Consider the following 13,548-nt stretch of genomic DNA (forward strand, 5'->3'; position numbering starts at 1 on the left):
TTTCTCCCTCTTTCTTTTCCTCCATCTCTTTTAATTTCCTCTTCCAGTTCTCTTCTCTCCGGGCGCACTCTGTTCTGAACTTGTCCTCCAGAGAGTTGTACGTTGTCCTCCAAGTTTTTGTCTTTTCCTTGTCCTTCTTGAGTTGCAGCATTTAATTTTCCCTCTGCTGTCAACCTGTTTTAATGGTTTCAAGTGGGACAGACAGCAGCAGAGACTATTTTTGCAGCAATTTTCAGTAAATATCCATGTATAATGTGCTTTGATTACTATACTTATAGTGGGATTTCTCTCTGGGGTGTGATAGAGAGATGATTTCATATTTACAGCATGTATGCATTAATATTTTTCTCGTGCTTCTGTGGTCATGATTACTCCTGATGTTATTGTATGTTAAAACGTTCATAAACATGCACAACAAGTGAATATTGATTAATGCAAGCAACAGCTTAATTATGACAAGAAAGAAGTTTGGTTAACAGTGCAACACAAACAAGGCAACCAGTTGTATATAACAAAACATTTTATTATATAATATACCCAGGCAGAGGGTCAATGAGTTGAGGACATAGATGGACTACACATCCAAAGCTAAAGTTTTCCAAACATTTTCATGAGAAGTGAGAGCACACACCTACAGTTAGGTCTGTACCTATTTGGACATTGGCAGGATTTCTGTTATTTTGGCACTTTGATCTAGTTCATTGAATCTAAAATTAAATAATTACTACAGACTTCAAGTGCAAACTTAAATGTATGGGTACTTTCAGATGTATCAAGTGAACCATGTAGTAATCATAGCCATTTGACAGACTGCCAATTTCAGAGCACCAAAAGTTAGTGGACAAGTTCCTACAAACCTAAATAAAATGGTCACATTTAGCACTTGGCTGTAGGCTTACTGTATCAATGACTGGAGTAATATCTCTTGCTTTTACACTTCTCTATCACCTCCTAAATGAGAGAATAAAGTGTTCATCCAAAAAGTTGTGATTTTGGTCCAACAAGCACACTGTAATGCTCTCTTTAGGCTGCGCTCAACAAAATCTGTATGTAGACATACTGCACAGTAGAGCAGCCCCATTTACAGAAAGATATTCGAGTTTCAGGTATATAATGAACTTGCACACTATAAATATGTGGTAGACATACAGCAGAACAAGAATTCCAAAGCTTAATAAAGCTTTATTTATATATCCCTATATCACAGTAATACTTTGGACTGTAGGATTTTGTCAGCGCTGCCAGGAGATGTCGTTTTTCTTCAGTCTTGTGACTGTTGCGAGTCACAGGAGAATCAGGGTGTTCAGTCTGTCTATATCCATCATGTACAGAAAGATGTAGGTTTTTGATTTCCTCAGATATAAAGATCCTCTCGTCCAATTATATTTTTAAATCTGTTATTCAAAACTCATACGAAAGTTAACAGAATCTGAAGAAGAAAAATCTGAATGGAAAAAATAACAATGTAGAAATTCATTAGAAGCACGCTTGCTATACCAAGGCCATCTTTATCAAACATGTAAAGTGATGGATTTCTGGATGAGGCGTGGTAAGGTGGTGTTTTGCTGGACCGCTGTGTCGTCAATTTGCAGTTGGTGCATTAATCTATAATTAATCTATAAAAGCAGACTTTAGAAAAGATAGAGCACTTACTTGCATGTAGCCCCAGGCATTGCACTGTAGAACTATGCACAAAGAATAAAAAAAAACATAATTATTTATATTACACTTATCTAGACAATTCTTTTTTTATAATCTGTCATATTTCTTTAATCCTTAGTTTTTTTTTTGTGGCGAGAGCAACACCATGCTCTGCAGAGTACAGGGTGAGTTTTGTGTTTCATTACAGTTTAAACAGCTGGCTTCCCTGACCTCAGGGGCAAAGTGTAGTTCAGTGTAATGAAGTGTGTCAGGGAAGCCAATTCATTCCAGTCTCCTCCACTGCATCAGTTGCATAAAAAGCACATTATGTAAACAACTTCTAAAGCGTCACCTCCTCTGGTTACATTTATCATTGTACATTTTCATCACATAATTTGATTCTCTGTTGTGAGAGAGCATGTTCCATAATTTTGTTCACAAGTAACAGAAGTAACATTATTCTTATGCTACTGTAGCTCCATAGTAAGCAGGATGACATTCTGTTACGACTATAAAACATCCTTATGTGCTTTTGCCTTTTGTGCCTTCAGGCAAACAAGAAAGGGCAAAATTATACGATAATCCTATAACAGCACATTACTAACCAAAAGCCCCTTCATGCCTTTTAAGATTAAGCTTTTTTTTTTCTTTGTGTGTAGTTATTTGTTTTGTTCTTTCCTTATTTGTCCTTTTTTTTGTCTTTCATTTTCTTTCCTTCCTTTATTCACTCTCTTTCTCATCAGTTAGAGTTTTTTATAGCCAATAATGTTTAACTTTCTTAAAAAAGTCCTACTGTTGCTGATTTGAGCCACTGTGCTGACAGGTAGTTTAATGCCTCAGTTTTCTGTTTGAAGAAGACAAAACAGACCCAGGGCATGGCAAGGCCATAAAAATTCACGTCTCCAACTGAAAAACAAACTCTTGCTTCGCCTTCAAGGACCATGCAGCCCCTTTGTGCATTGGTGGAGCTTATATATCAAATGAAACTTTGATACACAAACAATTGATCACTGTTTTGTTTTGGCTGCATTTAAATTATATTGACTGAATTCACAGTTGTGGGTTGAGTTCCTGCGCTGAATCAAAAGTTGTGGTTTTATCCCAGTTCTTTTTACATTTGACCGTGACTAAACACAACCCAGGTTCTTAGTTTCTTCTCTGCTTGTTTTTTAAACCAACCATGGCTTTAGATAGACACCATTCAGCAGAATGGCTGCAAATTCAATAAGTCTGTCATGCCATGCTACGTTTTAAATCTAACACAACGTGTCTGTCTATTTGGTCCACACCTGCTCAAACAGCAAGCTACTGAAAATACTTTGAGTACAGTCATCCTCTCAATGTTAGGACATTAGATAGCCATTACTTTAAATATGAAAATTTACTGAAACTCTCTGCAGTCCCCCCTAAACCATTCAGACTGTGTTTGAACCAATTTTACTAAAACTGTCTGTTCTGTTCCAGCTCTGCTAACATAAATGATTTTAAATGATGGCCCAAGGGAGGTCAAAGTTTTCAGTTATTCTGCAGCATATCTCAACAGCTATTGGATTGATTGGATGGATAGTCATTAATAGTTGCCAGAGGATGAATCCTAATGACTTTGGCGATCCCTGACTTTTCCTCTACCACCACCATGAACTTTATGTGTCATGCATGTATGAACTTTATGGTTCATACATGCATGGATTATAATCACATTGGGGATTCACCAACTTTCCATCTAGCATCATTGGTTGGTCAAATTTTTGATTTGTCCAGTCCTTCGGTTTATGAGCCCCAGCTGTACTTTGTGTTTACTGCAGAGTAGCACATTTACTAGCATAGGAAATTGAGTTGGTATGTTAGATGGTTAACAGTCTAAACATTATACCTGCTTAACATTAGCATATTAGCATTGTCCTTGTGATCATGTTAGCGTGCTGACTTTGGCATTTAGCTCACAGCACTGCTGTGGTCAAATACAGCTTCAGAGAGCTACTAGCGTGACTCTTAGTCTTATTTAAAAGGTTTGTAATATGTTATGCCTTTGTAAATGCCTTTGAAGGTGTGCTTACACTGCAGTAAAAACACTGTGTATGTAAAGGAAAACCAGCTATTGATTCTGTGGGGGAGGATGGACAGCGGGTAGACTATCTGCAAACAAAAGCTCCTGTGAAATGCCGTGTCATTTTATCATAACAAGGAGAGCATAAAAGGCGAGTGTGGCATGATTATAGGAAATCTTCAAGAAGGGTCGATTTTCTTGAACATCAATAGGCTCCTTGGCAGGTCCGTCTGAGTTAACCTGCACTTAGTAATGACTGTGGAGCAGCTACATCCATCTCCGGCCTTCCTGTAGTCACTGGCTTTCTGTTAGAGTAGGAGAGAATAAGGCTGGGATTAGGTGTGAGATTGATTAAACTGCTTTTGGTCCCAAGTAGGAGGTGGTTCCTAATGTAGAAAGTGCATTTATAACACAGGCAGGGTGTGAGCGTAGACAAACAAAGGAAATCTCCAGCAGAGTTGGTAGCTAGTCCATAATGTCTAATGGGAGAGTTGGGTTTAGTGACAGCTCTGAGAAAACGAAGCCTTCTGAGAGCAGTGAACATGCTTCTTGAGACACTTTTGTGTAATGACACATGCTTTCATATACCTCGCATTGTGTTACTTTATTTCATTTCAGTTAATGTCACATTAAGGACATAAGGTTTGTAACACTGCCAACTAACTTGTCAGGAATTTCACAGGGTGTGAACATAGAGGTGACCTTCAATTAATTGGCTTTCTATAAGACGAGAGAGAAGGAGATAAAGGAAAGTTTTTAAAATAGAGCAGGAAATGTGTGTAAAGAAAGAGAATCTGTGTTTTTTGCTGTTTTATGCAGTATGTACAGTATATGCCAGTCAGGGATTTACACCTGCCACCTGCCACCTACCACATGCAGAAAAATTCACTGGGAATCATTGAGAAAATGTTAATTGCTGTGGTAATAGGAAATTATAGGAAGAAGGAAATGTGCATATATCTTACATGGAGGTAGCTTCATTATAATCCTTGCTAACAAAAGTTGATTACCAGTTAGAAATAGAGAAATAAATTCTGCATGACCACACAGAAGCATTTAACCTTTTTGTGAGAGAGTAAAATAATTGGGAAGGCCTAATTTGAATAGTTCTGTGTTGATGCTCAGCAAAAAATAGAAGTTCAACAAAATGTCTCAGGCTAATTTTCTGTATATCAACACAATATTTTAACCCTAAACCTGACCTCATTTTAAATAGAACAAAAAGCAAGAGAAAACTTTAACTCAAATTTAACCCTACAGTCTTGTGCAGGGCTGATTATTTTCTCTTTTTATCGATTCCTGACTCTACATTATTTCTAGTTTTTTATTATTACATTTTTATCTTTCCAATTGCTGCATTCTGTTCTAACTGGCTCCCTTATAAGCACACAGTATTGTGTCATCCCAAAGGCAAGCCAGCCAAATTTGAATATGGCAATTAATTTCACTCCCCTCGTACTAAAACGTGCAAGCCAAAAATGCAATCACTGTACAGTATCTGTGAGACCATTCAACAGGCCCAGACTGAGATAATAATTCAGTTCGGGACTGTAACCGCAGCACAGACTGCTCTGCACATTCAGACCAGACTGCTTATATTGGAACCATTTTGTTGACAGTGTTCTCCTTCAGTTTTTACAGCCCATGACCAACAAAAGAAAATGGGATGAGATATATTCATGCCTACCCAAAGTGTAATGGTAAGAAGCTGCTTTCTAGAACCTGCCAGGTGAATGGACCACAGTTGAATGAGAATAGGTGTAGACCTCCTCATGTCCTAACAAAACCAAGGACAAAATTCTGTGGCTCAGAAATACACTGAAAAGAAATCACAGTGCATGTTCAGAAAATCATTCACCCTTGCTCAGAAAGCAAAAAAACACAAATCCTTATGTTTAAAGTTGTGCGTCAGCAGAGAGATTATGCTCATTTGCAAAGATTTACCTCAATAAATACACCCAACAAGGTCAATGACAGTCACTATTTAGCCAAAGAACACACTCACAGAGCGCTTCTTTAGAAACACCATGCAGATACTGGGGAGGGCCTCCCTTCGTAGCACGGGCACTATAGGCACAGATCTGAGTGAATGTGGCCACACAGTATTCTTTTCCTTTTGATTTGTGTATTTTATTTTGAATTTTAACTCTGCCCAGACTCTTGGAGCTTCCTTTCACACCACAATTCCATCAGTGCTATGACACTGATGTTGTGACCATCTTGACATTGTTTACACACTGTCTTGGTTTGTGACATGGTGTAAGAACATCATATGTTTTTCTTTACTTTGTGATTTTTCTTCTGCAAAGTGTTGGTTTTATTTGTCTCTGCAGCTTAGTTTGTAACATAATGTACATGCATACAGATGAACAAGGACTGTGTGTGGGTGCGTGGGTGGGTGTGGGCACTCATCCTCATCTACATGCTCCAAAACAGCAACCTATGCACACAGATAAGACGGAACTGAATGTGATTTGAAGACAGGATGTCATTGATTCATTTACATGTATGTTTACATTCTCTGATTACTGACTGAGTGGATCATTTGCTCTCTCTGCTTGAGCCCACAGATCTTTCTTCAAGTCTTCTAAAATGCTGCTACATTGCAAATTATGTCTCTGATGTGTGGGTCTCATAACCATACTGTAAGATATATTTGATACATTTTGTTCTCCTTTCATTCAGAGCATTAATGTAGTTAAACTGAACTTTGAAATACTTTGTTAACATGGTATAGAGGATAGATCTCCAGTCAGTACAAAGAGGGTGGTTTGCAGTAATTTTGCTCTTTCTGCTCTCTCTCTGTTGCTCTAATTGCTCCCGAGGCAGTGCATAGCACAGTCAGCGCCTGATGCATTTCAGATCAGCAAAAAAATCTGTATTGCATATAATTAACTAATGTTATTATTGCAAGAATAAGAGTGATTGTTTTAGCAGACTCATCTCAATTTTGAGTAAACACAGGCTTGTAGCGTAGCCACTTCTCTGGCTTTTCCGCTTGGATTGCAACACAGCTTGACAGCTCAGTAAAAACCTCTGAGCCCTTTGATCATGATATGCTTATTTCTGTGTTGCTCCATTCCGACAGGGAGTCCCACTTTAGTTACAACTCTAGTAAAATAGAGCTGAAAAGGACATAAGAGTAACTTCATGGGGTATTTCCAGTCTCCCTTGATCTACCTATCCTGTCCTCTCAAACAGATACTGTGAAGAAAAAGATAGGTAAGGGACAGAAAGAAATAGCAGTGAGTGAGTTGTCAGAGCGAGAGTGCAGTATACTGATGCAGGGGGGGCAGAGAAGGGGAAAGTTTTGATATCTAAAACTTTCAGAAGCAGATTTGTGTTCAGAAATGACGCTCGGGTAAACATGTCGAGAAATCAGACCTTTAATTCCACGTTAATCCTCTTTTCTGCAGCCCTGTCCAAGGCTGACACGGTTGCCCCATGGAAAAGCCTGCTACGGGTTTGGAACGCTGGCTTTGAAGTCCAGTCTTTCTATCAGGGTCCTGGAGTAGTTATCGCATGGTTGCTCTCCCTTGGCTCTTCATGGGATTAAAAACCCTTATTTGTTTGTTACAGTATATTTCTCCTATTTCCCATTTGAGCGATACAAGGTTTTCACCCAGCAGCTACATTATGTTGCTACTCAGAATTGTTTGTCTTTTTTGGTCCGTTAGCTCAGCTCCTTGTTGTGTTGATCCAGTCTGAATTGGATGAGTGATAAAGTCGTCAACACCACAACTTGTTAATTTGTGTGTATGAGTTAGTAATTTGTTTGCTTCTTGAGACACCACAATTTTTTTAGAGTGTTTACCCTTTTATACTCTGTGGGTCTCATCTAACAGAGATTGCTCACACTGAAGAACGTATGTTTAGTCTATAGTCAACATCACCAAATGTTACTGCAGCTGAATATAGTATGCAGAAAATACTGTAGCTAAAATTAATTGAAACAGTCCAGTCGTGGGACTGGAGTGAAGGAACCATGATTAACTTATAAATTGTGTCTGTGCTCTCACAAAAGGAGCGATTACTCAGAGGTTGAGCGTTTTGTCCATTGCATTCAGTGTAAAATCACCAAGGGTAAACATTTCAATTTAGAGACAATAGAAAAAGGGTGTATGGGAATGTGTGTTTGCAAAGGAAGGAGTTTAGAAAGAGTGCTGCAGTAAGTGTTTGGCGACGCTTCAGAATGATGAATGATTTAATTTCATGTTTTGTTCTGCCCTTTGAACATTTTTATTCTGAAGAGAATCCAGCGGCAACTCTTAGTATTTATGTTTCCAAAAAAATAAATTGCACTGAAACAATGGCAGGAAAAATCGAACATTGCACTAGTTGTACCAATATGTTGCTTCACTGCTCAGACCAGGTCAGGGACTTTCCTATTAGCCTAATTTCCAGTTTTGGCCTCCAACGGCTGAAAACTATGCACCAACTATGTGTGTTCAAGCCAGTTTACCTTCATATGCCACTGTACATTGTCTTTTCTCAACAGTAAAGCACTAGAGCACTCGATGACTCATCAAATCGGCAGAGATGCAACAGGGGAAAACCCACACACCATACACACACACACAAACACACACACACCTACTGTGGATGCAGAAAGAGGTCTGGCCCTACTGATTTTACCTAACCTCTCTTTAACAATGCGGCATGACTTGGCACACGCTGGGCTGCTGCTCCCACTGTGACTGCCGGGATTGGTGTGCTTATTGTGAGCCCTCTGCTGCACATCACCTTTGATTTGTGTGTGCTGTGCAGGCTTCTTTTAAGTGGTTTCCAGTATAATGAACACACACACACACACACACACACACACACACACATACACCCACACCCACACACACAGGTCTCTGGGTACAGCAACACCTGTCTGCAGTTTCATATCTTGTAAACCCCAGGACACAGAAAGACAGGAGTGCTTGTTGTGTTTTGTCATGCTTTAGATCAGGAGCAAAGAACGAAACCTGCCTTGAAGCCCTTGGAACGAAGCCTGAAAATATTGAGTGCATGTGCGGGTGTTGAAAGCACGGGTTGTTTACCCACAAATCTGATTAAGTGCTCCGGGAATAAAGTACTGTATAACACAGCACCTGCCTGAAGTGTTACTTTTACTCTGTCTCCATCTGTTTGTGTTTGTGTATCCCCCATCACCCACTCTCTGTCACTGTTTCCCTCCCTCAGATATCCGGGGTTTGCAAACCTTTATGGACCAGGCTTCTCGGTTGGGTCTGGATGTGTCCTTGCAGAGGGTGGACCGCAACGTCAGTCGTGTCTTTACTGACCTCTTCAACACGATGCGCACTGAGGAGCTCAACCGGTATCGCGACACTTTACGGCGGGCCGTGCTGCTCATGAGCCCACGAGGTGCACAGGTGTTCATCCACCAGGTAGGCTACATCACTGAGACTTTACTTCATCAATGGATGAGCAACACAAGCATGAACCTTATAACTTATAATTAAACCACAACTGCAACAATAACTAATTAAACAACTGCTCTAAAACCCGTTTGCCAAAAAAAACCCCAAACATTTACTCTATATAATAACAAAATGCAGGTGTCACATATCTTGCTGCTGAGGCAAAGTAATTTCCCTCCAGGATCATAAAAGTACCTACCTAGACTTGGACACACCCCTTTCCTGAAAATGAAATGACGTTCACATGGATACACTTACTCACTGAGTGAGTGGTTCAAGTCATTGACTCGTTCAAAGAGATACACTCACGCACTGTAGTAAAGGCACATGCGTTAGTGCTAACCCAAGTCACCTAGAGTAGGAATCCATGAAACTGGAACAATAGGAAACTTTCAGGTTCGCTCATAACTGATGGATGGCTCAATTGAATTGAGAAATGATTCAAGCAAAAGACTCTTTCTTTTGAACGAATCATTCACAAATGACACTACACTAAAAAAGACATGATAAAATAAGTGAGTAATATGAGATAACTAATTTACATTGGGAACTTGCCTTGACCACACCAGTGACCCTTCCCTTGTTGGAACTGATGAAATAAGATGCAACTGCCTGTCTGCATTCATGTGGTTCTGACAAAACCCAAAGCAGATGGCAGAGATCAGACTGAGAAGTGTTTTGCCTTTAATATTGAGTGGGCCAAAAGAAAACAACATTTAAGGTGCCAATATTCAGCATCAAATGTTACAAATATATCTTTGGACAGAAGATACAGTATTTCTACAGTACAACCTTCATCTTCATCTTCAACTGCACTGCTAAGGAGGGGAGTTTATTTACTGTTCTGATCAGCAGCATATCATATAACCCCAGGCAAAGTTCAACAAAAACAAAGTCAACTGTGAGGAGTCATGGAGGATTTGGATAGAGGATTTGTGTCTCTCAGCTCATGCTGTTCTAACTTGGAAGCTGTTACTAACTTTTCCTCTGTGTGCTCCTTCTACATGTTGTCGCAGCTGTAAAAATGAATTCAATTAAATTTAATATTTCAAAGCATCTGTAACATGTCAGCATTTGACAAAAGTGAGATGCACCAATTTCATATAATCAGAATCAACAGGTAGAGCTTGGATTTGTGCAGAAGATTCACTTGTGTGTGTATATAATATAATATAATATAATATAATATAATATATATATATATATATACATATATATATATATATATATACACACACACACAGTATATGTTAAATGTTAAATGTCCATTACAATTATGTAACAGCATATAATATGCATATTCTTCAAAAAGCCTTGCCTGTAAAATTTTTACTCAAAAGAAACAAACGTTTTATTGAGGCCAGTCTTTAATTTAATTAATTTATTTATTTTATATTTATTTTTTTATTTATTGTTTTTCATTTTACTTTGCTCATTGCCAGAACACTGAGAAGGTATTTTCTCTTGGTGAAAAATCTTTTCACATTTCCTTTAATGTCATTTCCCATGAAAGAAAGACTAGACAAGACTAGACTAGACATTTCTATAGGCAACGATAAGTAAACATATCCATCTTACTTAGTGAAGATGAGTTATTGCAAGAGTATAGATGGACGGAACTAAATAACTCATGTTGATGTACTGAAATACTTGACAAAAGGAATATCAAGTGTGTGTCCATATTTTGTATTTTTATAGCATTTGGCATTTAAAGATCACTGGAGGATGAGAGAGAATCCCTCTGAGACATGTGACAGTACTGTGCTGTATGTACTGCTGTCTTCCTAAAAAACTGACACATTCATCATACATGTGATATCAGGGTCACATTTTCACATTGATGTCATTTCTACATAAAGATGTAGGAGATGCTATGAATTATTTTTATTATGTATTTCTTTCCTTTCCCAGCAACACACTACACCAGCCTTCAGGAACTCCTGCAGGTTCAACTGGGCTAAGCAAACACTTTTAGGGCTGAGTAACTCTGAAAGACTCACTATAGATGGACTGGAAAACATTTGTTTGCCCGGCAACATTAAGGCTACAAACAGCCCATATCTTTCTGTAAAATACTGTAGACAAACAAATGAAGAGGGCGCTGGATGTCACAGATACCTCGATACATGTGTCATTTTGTAATAATCGTAATTTCATTCCAGGTCAAACTCATCTCATTCTCCACAGATGGGCAGAAAAAGACCTGTCAACAATTGAAGATTTTTATGTTGATAATCATATTGCCTTTTTTTAGCCAGTTAAAAAAAAATGCAGCCCTCATAGTCACTTTTCCTTCTACCTGCAGTCAAGAAACTTTATAAGTCAGCCTTTAACCCACTCTGACATCTTACCCAGGCAGCATGACCTTAATGAACACATGTCTCTAGATCCCAAACATTTAACATCACAGTTAGACTGCCCCAGTAGCTCACCTGATGAGAGCACGTACCACATGTCAAGGCTGAGTCCTGACCGCAGCAGCCTGGCTCTGGCTTCAGCCTGGGCCCTGTGTTCTTTCTCTCTCTCCTTGACTTTCTCGTCTCTCTCTACACTTTCTGTCAAATATTTAATATCTCAGTTGCTCACTATCTCAAGGATGCATGGGGCAAGGGAAGTGGCTCTGTAAAACCTCTCGAGCTTTGGGGACAAAAGGGCTAAGTAGAATTAAGGATTGTTCTGTTAATGTGGGACTTCAGCTCATACAATTTAAAACTATGCACCTTATTCACTATTCAAAGGTCAAGTTGAGGAAGATCTACCCCTCCGTTTCCCTAAATGTGACAAATGTGAGTTGGAGGATTGGACTTTAACTCACCTCTTCTGGTCATGCATTTTATGCACTCCAAAGTGCATAAGTTCTGGGAGGAGATATTTCAATGGTATATTGAAGCAAGTCACCCCTGTCCTGCTATTCTGGACTGTCCTGAACACTACTTCCAACTACCATATGAGACCTAACTGGCTCTTATGTGTGGCACGGTTATGGCTAAAAGGCTTATTTTGAGGGAATGGAAAATCTTCATCCCCTCCTTGTTATAAAAAAAATGACTCAATGACACGATTTCCTGTTTGTACTTGGAAGAGATAAGGTACTCAATATCTAATTGTTACTCTAAGTTTGCAAATATTTAAGGGCCCTTTGTGAACTATATTATAGGGAAGGGTCTCTCATCTATGCAGCTCTCTGACCTTCTACATCTGACAGACTCTAAGTGTTTAACTGTTCAGTTATTGTCGTCCCTCTTTGCAACTGTTTGTGGTTTCCTCTGGTTCCTGAATACTCTGTAGACATTTTGGTGCAGTAGCAGGGGGTAATGCCTACTCAGCTTTTTTGCAGTGCAAGTACAGTTTACTAACACTATTGTAATATGGTTTATATATTCTGGCCTTCTTGTGGGTGGGTGAGGGGTTTTGTGCCTGCTGTTCCCTTTTCTTCTTGATTCTGTGTATTTTACATTTTGGAAAAACTCCAAATAAAGAAAAAGTAGAAAAGAGCCTTAACGAACAGTAACTCAAAAACCTCACTTACACTCCAATTATTCTCTTTTAAATGCTCTACTATGAATCTGAAAGTGAAGCACTTGTATACAAATAAATCAGTGCACAGGTTGTGAATACACCAAGGCTTTCAAGTTTCATTAATGATATACTGCTTTGATCTTTTTCTGTACTCCAGTGAATTAGGTTGTACCACACACGCACGCACACACACACATACACACACACAGACTGCTGTAGATATCTTCTCCTCTCATAAGATTTCATTTAATCACATCAATTATATTCTTTATTATTTCTTACAATTAACATGAGGCATCTTGGGGACTATGAAATAAGCAGAGCTTCACATTCAGCACAGCTCACAAATGCTCCTGTGAATAGGTTAATATATTAGAAGTGGTGGAGATTTGTTCATTCACCAAAGCTTCATTAGGATGTTGGTAACTGTTGTCACAGAGCGTTCCTGCTCCCCACCAGAGATACCGGGGAGAAAATGTAAATATGCTAATATCTGAATAGAGAATGATGATGAGGCCTTGGTGAGTTAAGTACTCCTGAACTGTTTCAGCATGAAGGGAAAAAAAGTAACGTTGCCATGGTGACTAAAAGTCCGCAGATCAAAAATTCATCTTTTTTCTCGATGGTAATATCACTGTTAAGAAATGTGGTTAATTACTGGGATTAATGATACTGGTTGTCTCAAATGATTTGTGCAAGGCATGACAAAATGTGTTGAGGCAGTGTTGAGCATTGTTACTAAAACTTATGAAGTTGATCTGCTGTAGCAGGGCAGCAGTGCTGTTCACCACAGAGATCTGCTCTGTTTCCTGCTCTTTTCTCAATTTGTCAGCTGTATGTTTGTTCAGCTCCATTATTTTCTCTTCAGCTCTGCCCCGCTCGTTTACTGAACATATTCTCAAAAAGATTTTA

The 13,548-nt window shown here is 38.9% G+C and overlaps 1 protein-coding gene across 3 annotated transcripts in view; it reads left to right on the forward strand.

Annotated features, from left to right (window-relative positions):
- Positions 1–13,548, forward strand: part of LOC139622712 (glutamate receptor ionotropic, delta-1-like) — a 222,398-nt gene that overhangs the window by 141,486 nt on the left and 67,364 nt on the right. For all 3 annotated transcript variants that reach the window (XM_071480238.1, XM_071480237.1, XM_071480239.1), the window contains one exon: positions 8,879–9,084. In XM_071480238.1, coding sequence (XP_071336339.1) covers positions 8,879–9,084 — 206 coding nt within the window. The remainder of the gene's footprint in view (positions 1–8,878; positions 9,085–13,548) is intronic.

The sequence above is a fragment of the Trachinotus anak genome, unplaced genomic scaffold (assembly GCF_046630095.1).
Source record: "Trachinotus anak isolate AG129_WGS33_773 ecotype Australia unplaced genomic scaffold, CSIRO_AGI_Tana_v1 ptg000007l, whole genome shotgun sequence".
Classification (NCBI taxonomy): Eukaryota; Metazoa; Chordata; class Actinopteri; order Carangiformes; family Carangidae; genus Trachinotus; species Trachinotus anak.